We start from the raw sequence: 27,906 nt of genomic DNA on the forward strand, positions 1-27,906 counted from the left end.
GTTGCGCGAAATACTTTAATATATGCCACACTTCAAACCGACGGAACGTACAATAGACAAATATTTACAGGACATCACATTAACCCTCTGAAACACTCCCACTCCCAGCCTGAGCGTCTAGTAGGCTTTCACATAGCCAATCTAAAGCCACGGTGTGCAGTGCCTTAGACCCAAGAGCCAATGAACAGGGAGGATTCCATTAGCCTATCGCATACAAGTAACTCGAACCAATCCAAGGTCATCACGCTTTTCTTTCACTAACAGGGTCTGCTTATTCCTACCTGATTGGTCGTGAGGACCTGGATGGGTACCTTGAACTCTGGCCCTGCTCGCCGTAATTAAGTTGCGGAAGACAAGTCGCCTTTTAAAGGAATAGGAAGGGGTACCGGGTCTGTCTCAGATGACGAACTGTCCAGGGAATTTCTGGACAAGTCACCCTTTCCCCATGCCCCCCAGATTTCATTTTCTTTCCACTAATATGTGTTCAGCATGAGTGAAGGTCCTCTGGAAGAGCCTGTAAGCAAAAGAGCAAGGTTGGGCATCTCTGAGGTGGATGGGAAACCAACAGCCCAGCGGCACGTTTCCCACACTCTGCAGGACCAAGGATCTCAAAGGGGAACTGCTACTGCTGCAGGTACAATACACAGTTAATGTCTAATCTTAAAGACTTTTGCGAGTTTGAAACAGGGTAAAACAAAACATCCTGCTGCCTGGTAGATGCCAAAGGATCAGAAGATTTGATCTAGTGATTATATTGCTAACATTAGACCAATGGTAAGTGGTTTGTAAAATTGCAATTGCATCTATACTTATTTAACCCTTACTACGCCTGAAGAGGCAGTGAAACACTTTACGCCGGGCAGCATCCTGCATTGGAAATCAAAGTTAGCTGTGACCATTAGTTGAGGGTCTATATGAGGTCATGGAGATGTTTGGTGGGATTAGTAGAGAAGCTTGAAGAAATTGGGCATTGTTAGATTGCAGGGGTGTAACTTTCAAAGAAGGAGATGTTGTTGTCTTTGATATGAGTTTTTGTCAATTTCCAGAAATGCAATCTTGGAGGTAAGGCAAACATGCACGTGACTTTGAGAAGGTTTTGATCAGAGTGAGACAAGCGGGAGATGGAAGGGAAGGAGAGCGCCATTAGAAAGTAGGAGGTGGCCATTCAAAAGGGAAAAAGGAGGCAACAGCCAGAGTTTTAAATAATGGTCAGATTTCCATGAGAGATTTAAAATTATATAGGATTGTTTTTGACATGGCATGCCGTTTGACGATGCAAGACTTTAGAAAGAACTTGCCTAATTTGCATGCAACAATAGTGATCTATTAGGTACTTTTGATTGGCAGTATAATAAGGTGAACAATAGGCCAACTGCTAGGCTACCTCTAGACCACCACTCCCACAAAGCAAGCTGATCAGTTTAGCGGTTGAAAGTAACTTAATGGCTGAATACATATACTGGGAAATATCAAGAGTTTTAGCCTGTGCTCGAAGGAAGCAGCAACTGTATGATCATAGCAATGTGAGGCAATATATTGGTAAATAACACAAACATGGGTTCGCATAGGATTCCTTGGTTGTCTGGTATTAAATCCCTGTTGATAGATCTTGGGTTGGGTGACTTATGGACCCACCCGGACACTGCGGCATTTCCATCGAAAAATGCCCTAAAGGAAGCCTATTGGGATTTTATTAAGAATAAGAGATATGTTTCCTCTATAGGGTCTTCAATGACTGCTTCATTTTTATTTCTAAAGGATGAGTCTGTCTATGAAAGCTACTGGGATACCATTCTGAAGCACTTTGATCGCAAATTGTATCACCAGTTTAGAGTGGGTGCCCTACCACTGCGAGGCCTCACCAAAAGCTGGAGTCCTCTTGGTAGTGACAAGTGCCCCTTTTGTGTAGATATGACTGAATCCTTGGATCATTTTCTCTTTTGTTGCCCAACCTACTTACTCCCTCGACGTGTTTGGATTCGACCCGTTTGCAGATTAATGAGCACTCGTTCTGCACAGGTCGCTGGAAGGATCCTGAAAACCGACACATCAAAATCCATAGTAATAGGCGTTGCCAAATTTATTAGTTGGGCATGGGTTCTTAGGGCACGGAAACGTAAATCTTGATTTGTGTCTTAAGACCTTGCCGCTACCAATAAGTATTTTATCTGGATTATGATATCAAATGGCGTGTCTCACATTATGTTTTATCATGTTGTGATTACCTTTTTTATCAATTTACATTTTTTATGTCCCAAGATTTTAGAAGTTTTATTGTGTATTGTAATTTGTATTCTTTTATATATGAATTGTCTTTTTAATATGTGTATTATGTCTTTTATGATGTGAATCGAATAAAGACTAATTGACTGACTGACTAACATTGAGAAGGAGATTTTGCATTTTGTGAAGTGGGTGTCAGGTTACTTTATCTTTTAGTTTGGCTCACAGTATTTATTATAAAAAATAATAATGGGATCGATTTTGGATGCCCTGGTTGTAGTAAGGGATAAGATGGAGAGCGAAGACAGGTTCTCGAGACATTGGAAGTGTATTGCTGTTATTCCGGTGGCTGAAGAGTAGAGATCCAGACACTGAGGTGAGTAGATTGGTGCCTGAGGTCCGATTAGAGATTTAAAAAAAAATGCTTTCCTGTCTTCAGCGAAATTGCAAGATAATGGGCAAATACATTTATTTTCCTTTTCTTTAATTCCTACATTTTCCAACATAAGGAATTTATACAAATATAACTGTTAAGCATTTTTCCTCCTATATGTTCATTTATAAAAATGTCAAAGTTTAGTTAAGATTGTAGGAAGACATTAGGAAGAGGATGTACTCAAAATAATCTAGTGTTTATGACACAAAACCTTAAGACGTTTGAAATTCTCAATTTATGTTACCAAACCCAAATTCAACTTCCAACTTTGCATAAAGTATCAATAAGTTACTGTGTGTGGTTGATTGTCTTAGTTTCAATAATTCATTGACTTAGTCCACTGAATCAAAGATGAAGTTACCACATAATCTGATAATAGGTTTTCATTAATAATAGTGTATTTAGTAATTTAAAGGATATGTTTCATGAGGCATAAGTAAGCAACAAGCTGAAAGCTTGTTTTGGATGTCAGTAAAGTAGATCCATTCAATTGCTGTTTTTTTATTTTATGCCACAGTTCAATTGTATTCTCTTAAAACCTGTATTACATCTCATAATACTGTGTTAGTTCACCTTAGCACTGTTGACAAATCATACCTGGCAAGATGTACCATCATCTGTAATGTCATCAATGTTATTGTTGTAGAAGAAAGAAGGTCCAATTCCAAGGTAGATTGGATAAGTAGGTTTACTGAATAAGATGTTATGAAGAGACCCACCAGGAGCAGCCTTCCTGCTGCTCAGCCCATCCTCCAACTGACTCTCTCACTCACCAACATTCCATAGCAACCATTTCACCACCATAGTCACACTGACTGAGCAGCAGGTTTAACACATCTCCTTTCTTTACACAAAATAACAAAGGAACTCTTGAATGCATCTAACAATGCAACAGTGAGAATTAATAATGCATAAAATTACAAGATGGAAGATATTTTACGCACAACATATCATAATGCACTAATTGCAAAAGTGCATACAAAGAGATGGAAAACATTGCATGCAATTAGCACAACATGTAATTACATAATACTTGCAAAATAATAATAATACACTCACCCTCCAGAATACACTCACCCTCATCGTCTCCCTTTCTCAAAAACAAAACACACACTCTACCACACCATGCCAAAACACCACAAACCAAATCCTGATACTACAAACATGGCAGCTGGCCAGGCTAACCTAAAAGTGGTACGAAGGGCACCGACCAAAGGGTGCGGTAGGGAACTATCCAGGACTTAGTAAGTGTGAAAACCACAACACACCAAACATACATCTACACTGCCCTTCACCCAAATCCGTAGTAAGGGTGGTAAGTGTATGGTGAGACTGTCTGTGTGCAGGATGTGATATGTGGTCACCACAGACTGCATATTGCTTATAAGATTCCAAATTGTATGTGCATGTCCATTGTACCTGATACAGTGGAAGCAGTTTTAATAAAAACAAGTTTAAAAAAAAAAAAAGGTGGTAAGTGTGGAACGCCATTCCACACCAACCATATGGCATATACACGGCCCTTCACCCAAACCAAAAGTAAGGGTGAAAAGTGTGGAAAACTACTTCACACCAACAATGTGGCATCTACACTACTCTTCACCCAAAGTAAGGGTGGAACTTGGAATCACAAGTAAGAAACGCACACACTTCAAAAATCTGGCTTCCTCTCTGCCCTTCACCCTTACCCGTAGTAAGAGTGGAATAAACTTCTGAAAACACAACACCTTCAGCACAAATCAACACAAACGTAACATCAAAAGTGGTTGATAATACTGCATCATCCCACGAACTCCATGGTGGGTGGTATTACTGCACCATCCCACAACCACATGAAATCTGAAAACCACAACACAACCACAATAGTGAGTGGTATTACTACACCATTCCACGACCTCCACAGTGGGTGGTATTACTACACCATCCCACGGCCACATGAAAGTGGAAAACAACAGCACAACCGCAACAGCGGATGGTATTACTGCACTATCCCACAACCACAAAGGGGTGGTAATCTAGAATGACTTCACCTAAAAAAAAAATCCCCACTAACAGACTCCAATGGTAGGCTACACGTTGGCTAAAACGCTGTCCTTCACCCTTAGACAATGGCAGGGTTGGATCAAAATTTCAATCACACATCAATGAGCTTCAAACACAATTAAGGACCAGGGCTTGGTCTCACTACCAGACCTTAGGACCCTAAATTCAGAACTTCCACACCAAAGCCTCAACAAGTATCAGAGATCCAAAAAGAAATACCTAACACCCCCTTAACTAACAAAATCTCACACACAATACAGCATATTAATGAAGGCACAAAATAGGGAGGCAATAGAAAATCAATAACCCCCACAACACCTGTGAGCGAGTTCTCCACTTAGTTCACAAAACAATGCATCAGATGTGAAGCCGTACTTGCAGAACCTCCTGCCAAGATTTGCACAAATTCCAACCAAGCTGGCGATGTATTCCAGTCCTCACCACATTAACCTCTGACTGAAGTCTGTCTGGATACTGCACTGTCCATTCTCATGGTGTCCTTCAACTTCCACAGCGCACGCAGGCACTCCATTATAATATTCGCAGCAGACGGGAGGACTGGAAAAAGAATACAAGTGCTCTCCAGCATACTCAGGATACGCTGTTACCATTGAAATTATCACGCTCTCCGGTCCAGTCTTCGCCCCTAAAATGAAATACGGAAGACAACTGGGAACAGGAACAGAAAACTACCTCGTCTTTGACTACCGGATTCAAAATGGTAGCACGCACCCGTAGGGGGCGCTGGAAGGCTCTAGTCAGGTACAGGCTGGACAACGTCACTCAGCAGGACACTTGAGTCCTGCACTTCGGAACTGCTCTGCACGTCCCAGCTGTTCAGATGAGGGCATGCAAGCAGATTCAAACAGCGCACCTCCAAACGGACACACCACTCCAAAACTGCCGCCCAAACTGTCACAGAGTAACTCACACGTGTCTGTCTGCCAGAGACCAGTACAAACACAGGGTTGATGCAAGCAATCGGCTCCCAAAGTTGCACTAAAAGTTCTTGCCGGTGATCATTTATCTCTCATGAGTAATTCCTTGATCATCAGTCCTTGCCGTTTGAGTAGACGCAGCCCGACTGTTGCACCCATAGTTTTCTTTAAACTTTGAAGAAGACGGTAACTGGCATAAAGCAACTGAATATAATTGTAGTGCTATTAAAGTCCTTAATTGACAGGAGGACACGCAGTCCAGCAACAATCATAAAAGGGTGCAGGTAAAAATTGAATATGCAAACTGCTCACTATAGCTCACCAAAAGTAGCGATGTGGCATGGCAAAGTCCACGCACGTTTACAATCCTTTATATAGTAAAACAACACGGCCAAGCACACTCAATACGCAGCTCACCAGTGGTGCTGTGAAGTATGCCCCGGCTGTTAGGCTGTCTGATGGAGCAGGACAGTGGTGGGGCTGGGGGCATACTGTCCTTCTCTGTACTTCTTTTAGGTTCCTTTAAACATTTTCTTCCCCAATAGATTCTTAAGGCTGTAATTACTTGTAGTTTTGGTTTCGATCCTCTTGCACGCATAGATTCTTCTTAAATCGTCGCCAAAATATGTTGTAGAAGAAAGCAGGTGCAGTTCCAAGGTAGATTAGATAAGTAGGCTTATTGAGTAAGATGTTATGAAGAGCCCCACTAGGAGCAGCCTTCCTGCTGCTCAGCCCATCCTTTAACTGACTCTCTCACTCACCAACATTCCATAGCCACCTCACACACCAACATTCCACCACCACAGTCACACTGGCTGAGCAGCAGGTATAACAGTTCTCTTCTAATCTAATATGAGGCGTGCATGGTTGGGAGTTAAGGTTTTGTCTGTATGTTAACTTCAAGTGTTTTTTTGGGTTCTTTGTCTCTCTACACAGTGCAACTCTTGTTTTCAACTGCCCCCCGCCCCCACAGCCTCAACTGAACCTAGTGTAAATTGCATTTGTTTCCTAATTATATGCCTACTCAAGCTTGTTAGGGCTCACCTGAGGCAGCGCACAAGCGCTGTTGCATGCAACAATCTATTTTTTTTCTTGAAAACAAAAACTCTAAAAAGCTGCTTTTAGCCTACCTGTTACTTCTCTTTGGTTGGCTTCATTGTCACACTATTTTCCTTATTTTCTTTGGTGAGTGCATGGCGGCTTTATTTCTTGTCCATGTTTTTTTCTTCCCTGAAGCATGAACTAAGTACTGATTGATTTCTTGTTTAGTTTTCTTTTTTGACACTGCTCGCATTCAGATTGTGGTACTCTTTTTGTCAGTTTGTATTGTTTGAATGTATGTTCTTTTTACCTGTTTTGTATGCCACGCTATCTGTTTTTTTAGCTGCTTTTATGCCCTTTCATTTGTACTTTTTTAGTTTTGGGTCCGCTTCTCCCTCGTTTGTGTTTTTTTTTTTTTCCAGATATTCCAAAACTTTACTTTACAGTAAGCCTCTTTTCTCAGGCTATTCTTATTCTAGCGGCATAACAACAAATTTATTAAAATTTAATTAAATTACATGTTAAAGCATTCAATAAGTGTGTGCCTATTCATGACTTGTCCTCATTTTGGTTGCATTCGGTGTGATGAAGCCTTCTTTCCCAGTTTGGGAAAGACCACGTAAGCTACACGTTTTTAAATTATACCCATTGGTAATATTGGTACTTGCCTGAATGCATGTGTATGCGTGCTGTTAGCAGTTCATAGGTTGTACATCTCAATAACATGCCATATCATACCATGCGATAACACACAATAACAGGCAACAACATACTATACCATATTATACAAGTAAAAACCCATAATATACCATACCATACTATACAATAACAGGCCATACCATAACTTAAAATAAAATAGCAGCCCATACCATACTATAAAATGACAGCCCACACAATACTGTACTGTATATTGACGGGCTGTACCACATCATACTATCCAAACAAGTCACCCACTCCTCCCTTTTCCTCTAGCCACATTTGAATCCGCAGGGATGTGGAATTCCTATAGCCCGACTCCCGGAAGATATTGTTTGGGGTCAAGGGCAACAAGCTTTCATGTGCATTTTGTCCTTGGGACAAGTAGGCCCAACCCCCTACAGCACAAACCCCTTGGCTGCCAGTTTACAGTACTACATTATGAATCAGGGAATGGCAATGCCTGCAGTTAAGGTAATATTTGTGTCCATGTGTCAGTGCTGTTCAAACTTGTATTTATGGTTCACTAATGCAAAACATTTATTATTAGGTTAAGCGCTCCGAGTAAATGTAAACTCAGACTGCACTACTGACAGTGGTTCCAGTATAAAAACATGTACACACGTTTTCAATGTTTAGCAATATGAGGCTATGTATAATGCTCCCAGAATGCTCTCTGATTAGATGCCAATATTTGCAGAAGCTTGAATGCAAGATTGATGATTCTTTCCTTTCAAAATAAAATGTTCATGAAAAAATGCAAAAACATTTAGCTAAACTACGGTAACATTTTAGGTACCATTTCTTTGCAGCATCATTTAGTAAAATGTGTTGATGTATGCTAGTATTTACCAAAAATATTCCTAATGGAAAATCAGTGTAACCAGTTTTAATAAGATTATGGGAAACATAAAAATAAACAAGCATTGGTAAAGCCAGTAGGTCTGAAAATGTTGGTCAGCCTTTTGGTTTTGTCAACTCGTGACTTGTTTTGGCATGGCTTTTGTAAAACCTTATTGGTGTGGGAGTTCCCGGGCCCTCACCATTATAAACAAACTTTGGCAAAAGCACAAATAGTTTTTGGACTCAAAAAGCACACATTGCCACAGTAGTTCCTGGCACTGAATAAAACAACTGTGTTGATATGCTCCTTGTGAGAGAATAGAACGCTGTCACTCGCAGTTAAGCTAGCCAAAGGACAGAAAAACAGAATTGTAATAAACACAAAAGATCATGGTTAACACTAGACCTAATTAGGGGTCCAATTATTAAATAAAGTCTCAAAAGTGCACCAATGTCCTTGCATTAAGTGCAGATATACAGTTTTTGTGAATTCACTAGACTTTACAGAAGTAGGGCAAGAAATAGTACTCCTAGAAAATATTTGTGAACTGCACTTAATTATGAGCAAATATGCAGGTGTAGATTTGCTCGTGAAAATCTGAGTGTTTGCAAGTTCACTTTCCCTCCAACCCCTTTTTTCCCAACCCTGGAAGAAGTTTTGTCTGCCATTGTCAGGAGTAAATTTCCCACCTTTCTCAGTATGGGAAAAGATTAGAGTTGGTGGAAACCCTTAAAACATGCAAGTTAGTAGGTTTGCACAGACTCAAAAAGGGCATACCATCCCTGGAACTATTACTTACCATTACTTTCAGCCCCAGTATGTAGATCTGCGGAAACATGGCAACATAAGGGAATTGCTAGTATTCAAACCCTACTTTGGAAGGAGCCCTGACATAACCAGAGAGACTATTTCAGAGCTCCTGTATAATGAGATTGCTGCCATAATTTGTCACCGCATTACATGGCACAAAAGGGACAAGTGGAGTTTTTTACAGGACAAGTACATTTATGAAGCAACCTGCCCCATGGACAAGTAGATATTTTATTAAATTCCACACCCCTGAAAAGGAAACTTCCCTGCCCTGCCACTCCTGGCGACACGAACGCCCTCGAGGGATCTGCTCTGCGCGCTTCACGCAGGACACTGCACACTCTGGGTGAAAGAGGTGCACGGACGCGCACGCGCGCCCTTTATAGGGAACACTGATTGTGATGTTTTTCCGCAACCGTCAGTCGATTGTTTGGATTGGAAAGAATCAGGAATTATTGATGATTGTTATGTTATTAGTATTTTTTTTTCTTTTTTTCTTGCGTTTTCAAGAAAATATAAAGTTTTGTTGTGAAAGGCAACTTGGGGTGGATTTGTGAGTGCTTGAATTATTGAAATAACAAGTCTGGTGACTAGGTTCCCATATGTAGGGACTAATTGATTGTTTTTCCTACAGGAAACTAGTTTGATCTTTTCCCTCGGCCGAAAATCGGCATGGGTGGGGGGGCCACGTCAACCCCTTCCTCCTTTTTATTTAGTGGCTGGGCCTAGGGGGAGTGGTGGTCCCCGAGGCCGAAATCCGGCTGGGAGGGTGGCCTCATGCCCCTCTCTCCTTCAGTTGTAATGCCAGGCCCTGGTGGTGGCGGTCCCTGGGGCCAAAATCGAACCGGGAGGGGGGTGCATGCCCCCTGCCCCTTTTACAACCATGGCCGAGCCCTGGGTGGTGGGGTCCCTGGTGCTGAAATCAGCTTGGCGGGGGGGCTCATGCACCCCCTTCCCCTAATTATATTAATAAATCCCTTCCCCGGTAGGACCTGCCCCACCCGGGGAGGAATAGGGAAAACAAGCACGGGAGTCTGTGCAAGTTTTTTTTAGGACTTGTCTGAGCCAGCGCATGCGCTGCTCTGCGAGACATTTAGTAAGGGGCTTTTCAAAGAGCTACCAGAGGAATTTTCTGGCCTCAAGCTTGTGGTCATGTGTGCGTGCACCGCCATGTGGGTTTGTGTCATGGCTCATTAAGCCTTGCGTGCCTCTCTCTGCCTTGCTTGCGCTTCAATTCCCTCCCCCTCCCCCACCACAGATCGCGTCACCACTCGCGTGTTCTTTTTTTATTTTGGTTTAGCGCGCCGCCATGTGGGTTTGTGTCATGGCTCATTAAGCCTTGCGTGCCTCTCTCCGCCTTGCTTGCGCTTCAATTCCCTCCCCCTCACAGATCGCGTCACCACTCGCGTGTTTTTTTTTCTTTTTTTTAAATTTCGGTTTAGTGCTCGCGCGCACACAACTCCCGGCCTTGTCTTATTCAGCATCACGTCACCACTCGCGTGTATTACTTTTTTTAGACTTGTCATGATTTTTCTGGTGGCTCTCAGTCTCAGCGCAAAGCCAGACAGACCCCTTGCTCGGCTCCGGCTCAAGTCTTACCAAAACCACTCTGGCTTGCCCACCACAATGTCCTACAAGTGAATGTTCTCTTTAGTGGCTTGTAAATACAGAGAGGGCGGTTCACCCTACAAATTCTCACCCTCAGGGCCCTGGAGGCTACTTTGCAGAGGGATGTGTACTTTACACCTTTTGAATTGCGGCTTGCCACGAAGGCGCCACGGCTCGCGGGCACCACCGCCATCTCTAGGCATGCCCAGGCCTATGCGGTGCATTCTGTTAGACTCATCCTGCTGTCCGCGCGACTTCCCAGCCCAGGTCCAACTCAACTTTTCATTTCAGGTTCACTGTTTTTTTGCTGTATTTAACCCCTTCCATGCTCATGACGGAACGGTTCCGTCATGAGCCACGGTTGAGCTGTGCTCATGACGGAACCGTTCCGTCATGGGCCCGCCCGCGCACGATCCCTTCAGCACCGCGGCGGAATTCGCCCAGCGCTGAAGGGGTTAAAAAAAAAAAACCTGACCAAACTCTAATTGTCATGTCAACGCGCCTTGGGCAGAAATACCGTTCCTGCGAGTAGCGGCGTCTTTCAGTGAGTTTTATGAGTATTTTTTTTATGAAGCCTTTGATAGTTTGGCCACATGTGAATAATACCTCATACAGGAGTCTCTGGCTGAACCTGGTGTAACTGAGCCACGGTTCAATGGCTAAATACAGGAGATTTTGCTTTTTTGGATACAAAATAATGCAGTACTTTTTCTATTAAAAGTGTCTTTGGGGGCAGAGTGCATAAATCGTGCGGGTGGTACTCAATTACATCGAACTGGTATTACCCTATTCCATTTAATTGCATTTATATGGCGTGTACTACTTCCGACGAGGCGTTATATGTGGAAGGGTGTGCCTTTTACTGTATTTCTTTTTGAAACAGCAATTTCATTTTATTGATAAAGGCATTTATTTTTTCTAATGCAAAAAAGAACTTATAGGTGCAATAAGAAATTAACGTAGTGCTAAGTAGCATCTTGTTGTACATTAGCACCAGGTGGTTGATGTAATCGGTGAGTAAGAACGCGCACCTGCAGATGACTTATTTTCTGTTTTTTAACACTTCATTCCAAGAACTTTCTCTGCAATGCAACAGGAGCAGGAATGCATTGCAGTTGCAATTAACATCTCGCATCCACGAGTCTTTCATTCTAGAATTAAAACCTCTTTATTCTGTCGCATTTAATATACGCTGCATCCTTCATGGAATTACTTGGTACACGAAAGACCGGCTGTACGGAAAGACAACAGAGAACAACAAAATGTGGTCAATACAGAAGCTACGTGGGTATTTGATTTCAAATAAACCAGAGCCACACACACAGACAAAAATAACCTCTGTGGTTTGTGGTGGGCCCTTTGCCCACAGCTGTCTTCATTATCTAACTTCGCATTTAAAAAAGGCATTTTACTAAAGTGTGGATTGAAATTTGTCGACACTGCCCCTAGGTGCGCTTCTCCGCCAGCTAACGACCAATGAAACGACAGATTGATTCACAGGCTTTGTGTAAGGCTACCTCCTGCTGTACTGTAAGAAACAGGTGCTTATTATACACTAAGGGGCTATAGTTCTTCGAGCGGTTCTTTCCCCCAAATATAGTTGGCAAAGCCAATAGGTCACGATTTGCAAGGCATTAGCCTACCTTCTGCTTGAATATGCCACTTTACTTCGCTCGCATTTACAACGCGCGCCATTATCCTGCATTTTTTACTCTGCAAAATCTTTTACAACGCTGGGCTTTACAATGCAATCCATTACAACGAATTTTCCATTTCAACGCAATTTACTATTCTAACTTCACAGGGTCATTGTACTGGGGAATGCGTTGTAATGGTTAGTGGTGTAAAGCCCTGCGTTGTAAAAGATTTAGCGGAGTAAAAAATGCAGGGTAAGGACTTGCGTTGTAAAGCACTCGTTTTATAGGATGTTTACCCTTCTTATTGCTTTCACAATGCTTGTTGACATTGCTGACTTGCACTGGCCATAAAATAAAGCATTTGCAATGCAATAGGTCTTGCATTTATGCGAGTTTGAGCTATTGACATTGCAAATAACAATGCCTTTTATTTTTGTTTTTAAAACATAAATAAAAGGCCTTGTCATTTACAATGCCAATAGCTTAAACTCTCGTAAATGCTTGGCATAGCCAATAGGTCTCGCCTTGGGGGCCTTCTAAGTGTTTAGCCATGCAACGGTTGATGTTGTTGCACCAAGGATATTGTGCTGCATAACTAAATACTTATAAGATCCCAAAAGCGAGACCTATTGGCTATGCCAATGCTTGTTCTTTTTTTAATTTTGCAGCAGATTCACAGATCCTCTGCAAATTCGTGGTGAAATAAAAAAAGGATGAGTTTTGATCCCAGTCCTAGGGGAAGGGTCAGGGTATTCTTACCCTTCCCCCTTCTGTTTTTTTTTTGGGGTACTCGGGCTGAGTCCCAGGTCCCGAGATGGCTTCCACCACTTCCTGGTTAAAATGTTGGCAGCCAATTGGATCTCATCATGAGATCTGCCAGATCCGCTGACCATTCCCGTCCCTAGATACACACAAATCTTTATTCTTTAACAACTACAAAACTACTGAACGTATTTATGCCAAAATACAAAAAGAGAACTTTTTTGACGAAAATCTATCTTTGTGCCTAATTTAGTGTAATTCCGTTCAGCGGTATGGGCTGTAGTTGTCTCTAAAATCCCTATAGGAAATTGCATGGGGGGGAAAGCGTTTTGGTAACCCCACTTTTTCTCCGCACCTGGTTGACGAATCACCCCAAAACTTTCCAAAAAGTAGCTGAATTGACTGGCACACTAGTTCGGAACATTTCGTGATGATTCGTCAAATGGCGCCAAAGTTATTAGGAAAACAAAAAAAAAGCTTGTGTTATGGAAACTAGGTCCTAACTATAACTACATACTGGCGTCTGCCAGTAAGATAGATAGATATATATAATATTGGTCCAATTAGTGTTTACAGGTGCTATTTCCAGTAACTTATATTCAGAATACTTAAAAAAAAATTATATGTAATATATATGTGTATAATTAGGGGGAGAAGAGAGCACGTCATTGCACCTTTCCACTGTTTGCAGAAACAATTCCTGTAAATTATTCAGATCACTAATGGAAGACAGCAGCAGTACAGAGATTATGTTCACTTGTAAGTCGAACACCTCAACAACGAAACTTGATTTATATTAAGCAGTTTTGTACAAATGAGCATTGCCCGTGCCGTTATTGCCTATATCAACAGTTTGCAATAATTTCACACTAACACACCTGATAATGAACTTGCGTGAGAGTTGAGCATAGCAGCGTTTAGAAAATGTTATGTCTAGTCAACCAGTCGGAGGAATCCTTGTTACGATTGTTCATTGAATACTGATATATGTTAACATTAAAAATATTGACTAGTCATAAACCAGGTATCCTTTTTGTAAAAAGTTTAAAGCGATCAGGTACGTCGGTTAAACACCTTCTGGAAGGTACATCTAGCAGTGGAACCTGCTTACAATTAGAATATATAGGTTTTGTGTACCTTTCCTGAAGAGGATGCTATTGAAATGAAGAGCAATGATAACACGTAACTGAGTGGCATTCGGTTGCCATTTTTAGTTGGAGGGTAGTAGGGAATCGGAATGAGACTATACCTACCATTTGATGACATTCATATTTCACAGGACTGATGTCGATCTTCGAAAAAAAATTCTATATTTGGAAGATGCGAGGTTTTCAACCACTGGTTTTTGTGCAGTAAATGCAGTCAAGCCAGTAAGATACTTATAAATATAAATTTGTCATGCCAATGGAAATAAATGTGGCCAATAAAATGTGTTAACTGGTAGCAATATTTTACAAACCCACACTCCTGCATGACTACACAGAATTGATATCCAACGCTTTGATTCTGTCTAAATATCTCTGATTAACATCAGATATACAGTAAAACCAAACTGCATGATACAAATGATACGTGCACTTTTTTTGTTGTTGAGCGTAAACAGGGGCATTGCTGCCCACTGGAGAGTATGCCTCTGAAAGCAGATAGATGGATGGGTGTCACCAAATGTGGAGCCCATGCGCTCTGTGCTGCTGTGCTCAAGCTATATGTCGCAGACTGGTTATCGGCAACTTTTATGCCCTCAACTTCGCCATGAACCAAGTGAGCATTGCAACCTCCTTAGAACAAACACTACGTTAACTCTTGGGCGATTTTAATTCAGAGTATTTTATGATGTGGGGTGGGGACTTCAATTGCAGATTATGCCCTGTATCAGATGCGGCAATCTGTGGGCAGACAGGGTGGGACACGGAAGCCACTCTTCAATTTGAGAATACACCTTGTGGGGACATATTTAACTCCATATTAAACAATATGAAACAGTATTTAACACTTGAGCTAAGCACTGACCTGAGTTCAAAACAGAATAAGCATTTGCAATGCAATAGGTCTCGCATTTAGGCGATTTTGAGCTATTCACATTAGAAATAACAATGCCTTTTATTTTTGTTTTCGTTTTTAAAACTTAAATAAAAGGCATTGTCATTTACAATGCCAATAGCTTAAACTTGTATAAATGAGAGACATATTTCATTGCAAATGCTTGTTTAACAAAGGCGTGGTCTTGAGTGCCCTCGTCTTTTTGTTTCCAAGGTATAGTTTTAACGTCAGTCTGCCACATCTTTCTTTTTTGGGATTCAATGATTCAGGATGTTATGCAAGTCCTGTGCAAGGCTTGCTATGTTTGACATGCTGTCGAACAGTGACTAAAAATGCTTCCATTATATTGGTGAAGCAAAACTGCTACTCTAGGTATGTCGTCCTTTCCCAAATTAGGTGCAAGTGGTATTGTTGTAAGAGGGGCAACTGATAGCTATAGCAGCAATGATTGCAAAACTGAAGTCACTATATATAACCATTACTTCTCTGTAATTGAGGGTTTCAAGTACATACGTGAAATGCATTATAAACAAGAAAGGATCTCCGACAGTCACCAAACTGCATGAAGACTGCATAGGCTTTAATATACCTGCTCATCGAACATGCACCACATCAGTCTTTGACGTGAACTTGTCACTCTGAATTCTATCTACATAGACTATTATATACAATGGTTTGAAGATGCTGATGGGAGATTTTTGAACCCTGCAGGATGTTGTAGCCTTGCATTGGCACAGACGTGGTCACTACACCATGAAGTAATAAACATACACCAACCTTTTCTACAGGGCGACCAAAATGAGTGCATCCAAGTGTCAAAAACAATACTGCTTTCCATACTATGGTGAACTACAGAATTTGGCTCATGCTAGTAATGAGCAGAATGGTATTCATTCAAGAAAGGTGTAAAAAGTACTTGTTTACAGAACACTTACAGGAATCTACTAATAGTCTGAGTTTAGTTGACTCTCCACTTCTAAAAATTACTTCCCACAACAAGGAAACGAAATAAATGATTCCCAAAGAGAGCATGAGAGACTGACTGGTTACACCTTTCAAAAGTAGCTGTTGTCATATGTCGGCGGAAATCTACAGGGTTGACCATAAACATTGAAAAGTGATGCACATCCTGGTAGCAGAGACCACATCTCAACGCACTGGCAGGTCAACAAACCAGAGCTGAGCTATGCATTCTGGGGTCAACATACTGATGCCCACAGTGATATTGAGAAACGACTCGGCCACCTTACCCAAGATGCCTGCTCTTCCTCCATCTTCTGCTGGCCAGTGGCCTCCTCCTGGAGCGTTCAACAACAAATCTTAGACTTATCTATAATGCTGCTACTGTTTGCTCTGCTGAGCTCACTGAGCCAACAACGTGCAGTGGAACTACAGTGGTTGCATGGTTCTATGCATGTAAACTGAAAGACTCGACAACTGGAGGAGGTAGCTGTAAATGGCTTCCATACTTCACACACATCCCCAGTTTCTATTACTGGTCCCATAAGTGCAAGTTATGAACTGCTCATGCGAAGGTGACATTCACTAATCTGATTTACACGAAACAAAGCCAGGGGTCTACGTCTGTATGTAATTAAGCTTGATATCCAAAGAGGATTAATGATATATTTACATGGTGGTGAAGATGCACGGGGTGGTAAGAGGGAGCTCGTAGCGTACACATTACAGGACACTAGCAGTGCATAGTGTAGAACATTACAGCACACTAGCAGTGCCCAGCAGTTCCATGAGCTATCACTTGCTACAGTCCAACAAGCAGATGGTCACTACGAATGGAACACTGACTCACAACCAAACACAGACTAGGTCTAAAAACCAAATGGACAGAAGACAAAAACATAAGCATACCAGTGCCCTCACTCTGCTCGCTATTGTCAATGCAGTGGAAAACGGAAACTGTGCGTGTTTCGTCCTTTGTAGAGGCATTATAATATACAGAACAAGAAAGACCATATGTGCAAAATAAGTACTGAAAAACTAGAGTAAATCTAACTAGTTTCTGCTAAAAGGCAGCTTAGTACAGCCCTGGATCAAAAATAACTGATGTACATCTTTAATGACGTATCAGTCAAATAGACTAAGAAGAGAGGGCTACTGCTGGGGAGGGGCTCCCATTCCATTCAGTGGCTGCTCTTTTGCGACATACAACAGGTTAGTTAGAAGGAACCCTGCAAGTCTGGAGAGTCTGGAGGTTGGATAATCACCATCTACACACCACAAGGAGACGGGAAGGTTTCTCGGAGAGAGAGGGACCATGCTCTGCAACCTGGGCCTGTACGGAGCAGGAAAAGGATCTAAAATGGTAACACAATACAAGTGAGTAGCATGCAATGCCCAGGAGCACACGGAGCAGCATGCATTGTAACCAAAAACGTCTCTTTGCTTTTGCGCACCCCTGCTGTTGGCAAAGCCGTGTGTAAAGGACTTTGCCTCCCCAAAATGTGGCTAAGCCTTCTCTTCCTCTGCCCCCACGACCTTGGAAATAGGTCTTTAGAATGTTAATCTCTCCAGCACCCTGTTTTGTTCCCATGCATCCTCCAATTGGCAGATTCCATTTGCCCTCGGCCTTTCCAGCTGTTAACATGCAACCGTGGTGGCCCCGATGGCTACGATCTGTTCTACATAGAATGCCCTCGGTATGATGGGGCCTCCTCACACAGCCGACGGCACGTCCATGGACAGGGATGGCACGACTTTAGCGTCCTGAAGCGCCGGCCTATCGAGGCCACTGTACTGTACCAACATCTACAACAAAACTTGAAAGTACAGTAAACAAAGTGGACTCCACTCATACCCTCACGTGGGCAGGGTTACGCGCAATGAGGCCTGGTTCTTGGTTCATCTGCAAATAGATATTACTGCTCCCGGCCTCATTTTCTCATAAGCCTAACAGTAACTGTATTGCATGAAAGACGGCAAACTCAACTCCTGCACTGGGCAGTGCAAAGCATGCAGGCAGCCTTCAGTAAACCCCGCAATGTGCAGCACGTCTTACTGCAAATCACGTGTGACTTAAGGCGGCGGGAGTCATCCGCGTCTAGGCCAAATGGTGCCGACACAATCTTGGAATACAGGCTATTAGTATGTGTTTCCTGCTAATATTCTTAACATAAGCGGGGAGGTCGTGTGCCATTACCCTTCCCTTCCCTCCCTAGTAAATCCATTGTATGTCACTTCTGCCTGTCCAACTGCTTTAACAATGCACTGTCAGTTCAATTACGACTAATCAAATTACTTGACTGCTCACGAAATGTCACAAAGTCGATACCCAGGACAGCCGTCTCATAAGAGAGACTCAGCAGTGTTTTGCCCGCTGTTTGAGCTCAAACACGTACCCGGGAGAAGCTTTCTCGCCCAGCTAAGCAACAGCGTGATAAACAATCATGTAAACAATACATGCCCCCTTACCTAAGGTATGTTTAGAGAGGTTAGCGGAAAGAGCAGAAGACAAACTGACTGCTGGACAGAAGTGCATCGTGCTTTCACTTTAACAATAGCAGTTAAAGTGAAAGCGCGATACAAAAATAAACCCGCGGCTGCCTTTGCCAAAGCCAAATGAAAACAAGCTCTCGCCATTGTGCAAAGGCAGCCGCTTGTTTATATTTGCATCGCGCATTCACTTTAAGTATCTTCGTGATGCAAAAATAAACACGCGGCCGCCCTTGCCAAAAGCAACTGAAACAATCTGTCGTCATCACGTGAATAAGAAAAAATAGTGCTTACCCATTAGTTAAAGGACACTGTGTAACGCCGCAAGCAAATGATCTAGTCCGGAAGGGCCGTCCAAAAAGGAGACCGGGCGGTAACAAAGAAGCCTCATTTTGAATCGGAGGCAGCATTTGGCATAAACGATGACGCCAGCCAATAAGAATGATGGGCGGGGCTTCAACTCCACTTCTGAAATCTCCCGATTACAATAAGCCTCGCAGAGCGAGCAGCGCATGCGCACTGTAACGCAGGTCTACGAGACCTAAAAATATGTGAATCTTGTGTTTTTAGATATTGGGCTCTCCACGTATCATCCAGCCCCACTTCCATGAGCCATGACTTTCCATTGTTTGAAATCCCTTCTGTCTGCCCTGTTCTCGGTGTGATCTGTCTAGGCCCCTATCTATAACTAAACTGAAGTGTCATCTAATAATAATCTGTTTGTCTAGTGATTGTAAAATGTTTGCAAATGTCTGGTTCAGGAATGGCTCTTGAGCCTCATTGGAGGCATAAATATTGGTCCGTATCAATGTTTATGCCCCCTATGTCAATCTTGGCGCTAATGCTTAGCCCTTCCTCTTTTACACATTCTCTCACACATCCCCCTACAAATGTGTTGGATATCAAGATAGCCACATCCCTTTCTCTGTGAATCTGGTGGAAGGGAAATGTCTTGGGAACCATCTAGATCTCAGCTAACAGATGGGATTTCTGTATAAGGCAGGTGTTGCATTCACAGTTGCGCAGCACTTATAAAACCGCAAGCCTCTTAGCAAGACTTCTTAGTCACCGGAAATTAAGCTAATCATTTTCAGTGTGGAAGTTTCATTTCCGAGGTCTGCTCATCTTTAAAACTCCCTGTTTTTTTTGTCTGTTTTTGGTTTCTTCTGACTGTAAGCTCTGATTCTATCTACTATGCAGTTGATCAGTCCTTAAATTTGAAGTACTAGCAGCCAGCCCCCCCAGATCCCTGTGTTTATAAACCTACCACAACCAAACTTTTACTCCCATCCTCACCCAGTCGTGAAAAATAGGTCTGACACATGCAGACGAACTCTGCCACGATCCATAGAGCTGCATCTCTCTGTCTGTTTCACGTGAGTCCCCCTAAGCCCCCCTGTAAAATATTGCTGCGTCATCCAAGTCTTTGTAAAGAAGCAAAAAGGCAGAACACCTTTACCACTCTACCCTTTACCACTCTAGGGTGGGCCGTCATTTGTTGAGATTTGAGCCTCTCTTACTTGTGTCATCATCTGCCATCAACTTCTCAATAACTGTTTGTTCCTGAGTAATAGTGGCTGCATCTAGCTTTCAGTCTCTCCTTGCGTGGAGTGTTATCCATCAGTTATTTCTTGTGGTGTTCTGGTGTTTTTTTTAGGGAACTCTGCGGTAGGAGTCTTTTCGCCTCAGTCAGGGAACTGTGCTGGTGGTATTGATCCCTGAATGGAAAAATTATGTGAAAGCAGTGTCCCCATTTGTATCCAATGCCCTTGTCTCTCAATATGTTGGTGAAAAGGTGAAACTCCGGATAGAGCAACAGTTTGTGATCCTCAATTGTAATTGCGCCTTTCTCTCTGCTGACTATCCTTATGTCCTATTTTTGTTTGATATTATGGACACAGGTAAAGATGTCTGTGGATTTGCCCCTCTAGTCGCTGCTTCCCTAGCTATGTCTTCTGTCTGGTCCGATCAATTCTCCATTGCTGTTCTGGAATACGTGTTAAAAAATTAGTGCCTTCTGATTTCAGTGTGGACCCCCGGATCCTTATGTTATGTCTACTTGAGCGATTTTCAAGATGTTCTGTATGTTCCTGCAGATCTGTGTTTTTGTCTTATTCTGGCAGCAGTCCTTGACAGACTACTTCGGTCTCCTCCCACTTGCATGTCTTCCTTTTCTAGGGAAATGGAATTTAATGGACCTTATGTTTGTTCTGTGTCTGTGCTATAAAATGACTATGGTGACATGTATATGATCCAGCTACTAGATTAGAATGGAAGAAAGCAAACTACATTTATAAGCTTGTTAATAGGAGAGCTAAATATACATTTTTCTCCAATTCCACGATCTTCTTTTTGTGTTTATGGTTGGCCTTAGTGGGAGTGGGTAGTACCCCATGGGGGGGAACTAAGGTTGCTGTTTGCTTGTCCCCTTCCAGGGGTCTGATTTGACCTTTGACCATGATTGTACCTGAAGTCTTTCTTCCGTGGTGCAGTTATAACCCCACCTCTTAATTTGCCCCTTTGTTGTGTTCCATGCCCCAAAGTCTGCCACTTTGCTGTAAACTCCTAGTACGGGTGCCATTTTGAGTGTCTCAGGCTGCCTCTGCTCAATGTGATCTCTTGATCAGACCAATCCGCTATCTTCTCGATAATATGATGGGGCCTGTGTTTTTCAAGGGGTCCTGTATGGCTCTGAATGGTAGACTTGGTGACTGCACTGGAAAACCACTGTTCTAGATTGGGCTTGGACGGATGACAGTGTTGTATCCACACTTGAGTTATGTTAGCTATTGGAGTTTTATAAAATTCCAATATTAGCCTGTCAGAGCTGGGTTGCTTAATGATTTTATTTTGTTAATTGCTAAAGCTACCTCTTGCTCATAAATTGGGCCTGTAAATGCCGTTGTTTTGTTCCTCTGAGATCACAGGGACCTGTATTTCCTCGAAACTTTGTTATAAAATTCAAATAAAATGTAGTTTTGAAAATAATGTAAAAAATGTGTTATGAAATATTATGAGCGTTATTGTCTTAATAATGAATGATATGTTCTCTTATTTTTTTTGTAGTTCTAACACAAAGACCAATTTCCTCTTGGTTTCATCCCACAGGACAAAAGCACAGCCAGTCAAAGAGGTATAGTTTTGAAATACTCTAATGATTATAGGCAAGATTCCCAAACATGGTCCACTCAGAAGCTTATTGCATTCCATGATGACCACCTTTCTTTTGTTAGAAAGCTTCATTTGGTGAACACATAGCATTTGGTATTCTATGGCCATGTTTTGTGGCAGCGTAAGAAAATAATGATATCTTCGGCCTACTTCCAGGTTCGAGAGCGATAGAATGTTGAGGACTGACAGAACTCCTTTTAGATCTCCAGGTATTGCGCCAACAATTATAACTTGTAATATTAATTTAAGGGTTTTCCTTTGCATTAATTCAATTTTATAAATGTCTGAAAACCTTTGGTAGTCATGGGGCCAAGTTGGTGGATGCTTGAAACAGTTCTGACATTCTATATGTTCAAGTTTTTCCAGAGTGCACACACACAGTTCTGTCATATGTCTTACAATCTACCTCCCAGTATCTTCTCTAACCTGCTTAAAATTGTAACAACACAAGCATTTCTCCTCCAAATGGATACTATATAATCCAAAACCTATCTGAAAGGGCTAAGCACATTGTCAGTGAGAGAGAACATGTATTGAACTTTAAATCTGCTACTTCGAGTTTTACATTTGTGGTTTGTCTAAAAACGGCCTGTTTGCAGTCTTTGGACCTTTCGATCAGAAGGTTCCTCAGATAATTTTCACCTGCACACAACTTTTGACATGTTTGAGAATTTGTCAAAATTGTGGATGGCATAGTTAGGCTTTCTTATTTTCAGTGTTAATTGGTTGTGAATTACAGGGGTAATTTTCCATTGTTTTTCACAAATTCCGAAAATCTATGATTATCAGTGTTTATGGATTTTGGCACCACAAACATTTGCCTTAAGCTTTTTTCCAGTGGTTACAAAATGCATTCACCTAGACAATTATTGTGCGAGACCTCTTCATTTCATTCCCATTGTTGTTTAAGACTTTAATATCATTCACCTCTTCCGGTTCACCCCTCCTGTGTCCCTATGTTTTATAGTCTTCAATGATCTCATACATGTGCATTCTCACTCCAGCCAAATCCATGTGTTAGTCAAGGCCAGTGCCTCTCAAACCTTTTAGATCCACAATCTAATTTTTGGAACGGCAAACTCTTGCTACCCACCTAGCTTTAACGAATATGAGGTGGGGTATTTGTTAAGCGTAACAGTAGACATGGTTTCAAAATGCTGCGACGGTTCACCAGGAGTCTTGCTTGGGAATTCTTACAGTTATGTTTTTTCTAAATAAGACTTACGGACAGTTTAGTACCTGTTCACCGGTGGTCCTAGAACAATTTTCAGAGTGGGCTACTGATAATAATGTTACTTGAATTAAGTCATAGGGATTGTGAAAAATCCTAGCTTCTCACAAAGTGGAAAATGTATTCAGCAGAAGTGTGGTAAAGGTATAGTATGACGCTGGTTGTGCATTTCGGACATGCTATCACAAAAATATTACTAAAGCATTGTGCAATATCATTTACAGACAGCACATTTTCCATGTGCCACTAAATTTGCACTGTGCATAGAATTATACTGATAACATTTTATAGCGCACTAATGATAATGTGTGGAAATCATGTTTATTTGAATATTTATCATTTGCGCATCTCCAAGTAAAGTGTCTTGATTTGGTTTGATCCTATTGAAGTCTTTGTTTCTGTCACACTTCAGAATTACAAAAAACATGCTTCATTTTTACTTCCCTAACTGCTTATTTATCCTGAAATATGTGTACATTTTAATTGCAGGTTTTTATATTGTATTGACTGTTCAAAAAATTACATCCTATAGTCTTTCCATATAGCCCAGCAAGATTGTCAAATTGTTCATTTGAAAAACTACTCTTGCTTCGCAGTCAGAGTAAGAAAATAAACACCAATTATGTGTTAAAAGAATAAGCAGCAGTTTGTCAGATGACATAGCCTGACAATTGACCTCTGTTTTTGAGGCACAGCAAATGCAACATGATATATACTGATTGTAAAGGCATAATTATTCATTGATCTTTCCCACCCCACCAGAAATCTGCTGATAACCCACTATTTTGGAAACGCTGGTCTAAACTTTAATGCCTTCCTCCTATTATTCTATCCTCTACACTTTCTGTGTTTAAATTAACTAAGGGTTTTAGACCTGTTTTACCTCAAACTTTCACTTTGTATGATCCTATAGTCTTTAACTGTATCACACCTGTTTGGTGTCACTCCTGGTTTTATGGGCGAACAGATGCCTAGGTAGGCAGTCATCACCCAGAAGGCCTAGAGTAAGCATGGTTGCAAGCAGCCAACATAGCTCAACATGCTGTTCAACCAGTGTTGGTTGGTGAACTTTGAAAGTGATGGGACACAAGACCAAATCCTGAAATTTCTAGCAGGAACATGTGCAGCGAGTGAGCACAAAACAAGTGTCCCAAGAGAAATGTGTGGAACTTCTACTTCTGAGACTTTTGTATATAAAATGGTGTATTTCCAGAAAAATATTCATATGAATTGACCAAAAACACCATAGTCTTTACAAGAACTTCTAAAGGAAGACTTTATTTAAAATAATATAGAGAATTCCTGGTTTGCCAGGTGAGCCTGACCTCCACTGTGGTGCTGGTCAGTCGGGCTTGGAATGTCCTCTGAGAAAAGTTTGTAAAATTAGTTTGTGTGCTACAGAAATAAGGATCCTAGTGAACATGCCGCAGTTCTCTTAGATCAATGCACATGCTTGTCGGGCTGACAGTCTTTCACTCTTAGGATAAAAGGCACTTATAGGGCAATGGCTAGGAGCTGTGCAGGTGCAGTTGCTGCCAACCAATATAATCAGATGGCAGGCTAGGGTACACCTTTGTCACTTCTTGTGTGTTACAAAAGGTGTGATGACCGACCACTTTTTATGATGGACTACTTACTCTACATATGAGGCAGGACTCAACCTTTTTCTCAAATATTTTGCATTGTGCTTGTTTTTCTTGAAACCTCAAAGAACTTTTGCAGGTTAAAAGCTTATGACTGATCAAGCTGTCTAAGGTTGCTACAACGGTTCCTTCTACATCATTTGGCTTTACTCTCTCCCTGAAAGTGTTCATCTAAGGCCACTACGTGCAACTGTTTCGCAGTACCACCACAAAGGCACACAAGAAGGACACAGATTATAACAAAATGGCTCCAAAAAGGCCTCTTGTTAAGGGAAGGGTACAGCCCCAGTAGCAATGTGTCATTTTGTTTGGTGCTCCCAAAAAGCCCTGCTTTACAACAGGGAAGTCATCCTTCACCTCTTCGTCTGGCTCCTACCCCAGGCAGGGCAGCCTAAATAAGGGGGCAGGAAAATGGAAGAGATTGTGTGAGCAGCTCAGTATGGCGCTTAAACGGAGAGGGCATAAACTGAGGCTATAAGCTGGAGAAAAGCAGGTGGATGGGCTGTTTACAGCACACAGGCTCTGGCCCCTGCGATTTATTAAGGGTTAACCAAGAAGTTCATGCATATTTACAAGTGACACAAAGATAAATGCGCATGATGTATAAATACGTGCCTGCAAGAAAAAGCAAACCTCACTTTTTTTAAAGGTTGTTCAAATGCAGATTACCTGCAAGTTTCAATTTAAGAAAAAGACCCGCATGAAAGAGCCCAAAGGGAAAAGTGTTACAAATGAACTTCTCTCTTTTACATAATGTGCATTCAAATACGCGATCTAAAGCAAAGAATTACACTGCTCCCATTTAAGGAAATGCAGTCTTTGTGGACTGTTGTGGAAGCACAGTCATACTTATTCTAGCTCCCTTGCCATGGTCCGCTCAGTATTCGAATAGCAGTGCTCACTCCTACAACGGAGGTACCACCTACCAATGGTAACGGCGCCTACTGCAAATTTCACTAAAACAATCCCAGCATGATCTCAGTGAATACTGCAAATCCAACATAAGACATACCAGCCCATATTAACAGCATTTATTCCTGTCCTCTCATGACAAGTCTTTTATCCCCATATATTGAAGTGATGACTTCAAATCAAAAGACAGCACCCCCACCTGATTTACAGATTAGCAATCATTCTTTAAGAATGCATTCATCCTCTGCGTTTCCTCCTTAACCACAGCTCTCAAATTTCACAGTCCTAGGCATGAGATGTTCATCCACGTATGATTCTTTGCATTTTGGGATTTATAGTCTTTTTGGTCTCAGAAGAAAATCAGACCACAAGTCCCATACTTAAAGAAAAAAAACTTGGACTGGATAAGCCACTCCCATCTGGGCAACTTTAGAGCTCCGCTTACCAACAGCAAAACTCCCCTCTCCACAAATGACCATACAGCACCACTTCCTCCCCAGTGAATTCACTGATAGAGGAGTGTTTTTCCTAAGTAAGAAAGCCTTTCATTTCACCGCAGCTACCTAGTAGACTGCCTAATGGCTCAAATTAAAAACACTGAAATACCAGCATGAGACCAGAAGTGTATACCCTTTACTCTTGATACAAATGCTATGGGTCCACAGCACCATCCACATGGCCATAATATGGGGTATTTTAAGACCCATAAGTCTGTAGAGGTATTCCATCATCCTGGTAGTTCTCATCTGCCATTGGATTATGTCTTTTCCATGCTATGTGCATAATATCCTCCCAGAACTCTACTTTGTTGCGCAACACCCATAAATTAGAGAGAAGAGTAATAACAATGGAATGCTAAATTTCTGCAAATATGCGCAAGTTTACAGCGTGTCGTATAAACTGGCTAACAGGATATTTTTTTGCAGGTTTTTTAGCGCAGATTTGGTCCAAGGCTTTTGCAGCAGAGAAATTGTTTTGACAAGAATGTAAAGCCGAGGCCAGGATTTGAAGCTGGCTCCCCATAGTCCAAAGTCGACAACAACTGCCAGTAGGCCACATGTACTCCCCTAACAGTGGTAACCAGATCAGGTTTACCTACTCATTCCCTTCAGGTTGGAGTATTTATTGATTTGAAATACATTTTTAAAAAAACCTTTACAAATACGGTTATTTGATGCTGCTGAATCAATTTACATCCACAGTTTAAGACCTCATGCATCCTTTACATCATTTTACCTACAACTAGCAGCCAGCTCATTGATCCAGCCAATTACTTTATTATTCAATGAACCACGGTATATTTTCCCTGCCTAACTTGTTAGACAAATGACATCTCCTACAGGTACAGCCCACAGTGCAAAGGTGCCTTCAAACATAATCTAGTAGATTCCAAAAGTAACCACGCAAAATTGAATGTAAACTCAGACTGTACACTCAGACATATCATCACATGCATACATTCACATACAGTCCCAGGCACACATGCAAAGACAGTCATACACTCGCAGTTATAGCCATGTATACAAATAAACACACTCACACATACCTAATTGGAAATACTACTGAAAGCAAAGCTTACCTGGGGCAGTCCTTTCTGCATAAGCTTTCATGCTCTTCACAATTCCCGACTCCTGTCTTCAGCAACACCACACCAGCGCCAGGTTCACAAGCTTGTACTCAATCAGAAGCCAGAATAGGTAGATTTTATTCTCTATTCTGACTTCTGATTGGGCAAAACGGCACGATTGACAAGCACTGAAGCTCCATTATCTGACCTGCTACACTGCCTGAAGGTAGTGTAGCACTGCCAACATGTATTGTGATAGTGTGAGGCTGGGCTATAACAGCCAACACCTGACACGTGAAGTACAGCTAGTGACACCTTCCTCTGGTGCCAACATGAAATTAACCCCTTCAGTGCCCGCCCCTTTCCCCGCCCTGTGCCGGCCGTTTCATTAGCGGGCGGGGTTTATGACGAGCTGGTCTCATGGCCATGACGAGACCAGCTCGTCATGGGCATTGAAGAGGCTAAAGCGTTTATAAGTAAACAAACGTTCCATGAGATCATTTGTTTTTATGTAAAAGCTGTTCTATGTCATGCAATCAGTTCCAGAGGGAGGCTGTGTTTGGATCAGTGACCTGGTGCCCCCTATGGTCAGCAGTCACCGTGCTCAAGTCACTGTGGCTGTGGTCTGTGCTGCTGTTCCAGCACTCCGATCTCTTTCAAGGGAAAGTGTTCAACTCCTGGCTGAGTGCCCAGTCTATCCTACACTGTGGGTCAGGTAGGCAGGCTCCTCCTTGGAAGCAGAGCACAGCTCCCATTTCCCCATTACACATATATTGTTTCAGCTGTTTTGGAGACAAAGTGCTGCAACTGGATCCTGAACACTTTGCTACTCTATGGCCTGGATTATGAAATAT

At 42.0% G+C, this 27,906-nt stretch overlaps 1 protein-coding gene across 2 annotated transcripts in view; it reads left to right on the forward strand.

Annotated features, from left to right (window-relative positions):
• The first annotated feature begins 240 nt into the window (after positions 1–240).
• The window catches only part of PARG (poly(ADP-ribose) glycohydrolase), a 722,753-nt gene continuing 695,087 nt past the window's right edge, over positions 241–27,906 (forward strand). Inside the window, exons 1-2 of one of the 2 annotated variants that reach the window (XM_085608405.1) lie at positions 241–634; positions 21,595–21,661. In XM_085608405.1, coding sequence (XP_085464531.1) covers positions 490–634; positions 21,595–21,661 — 212 coding nt within the window. In that variant the 5' untranslated portion in view covers positions 241–489. The remainder of the gene's footprint in view (positions 635–21,594; positions 21,662–27,906) is intronic. The other variant, XM_085608413.1, reaches the window with a different exon arrangement.

Source organism: Triturus cristatus, chromosome 1_2, assembly GCF_964204655.1.
Source record: "Triturus cristatus chromosome 1_2, aTriCri1.1, whole genome shotgun sequence".
NCBI classification, from domain to species: Eukaryota; Metazoa; Chordata; class Amphibia; order Caudata; family Salamandridae; genus Triturus; species Triturus cristatus.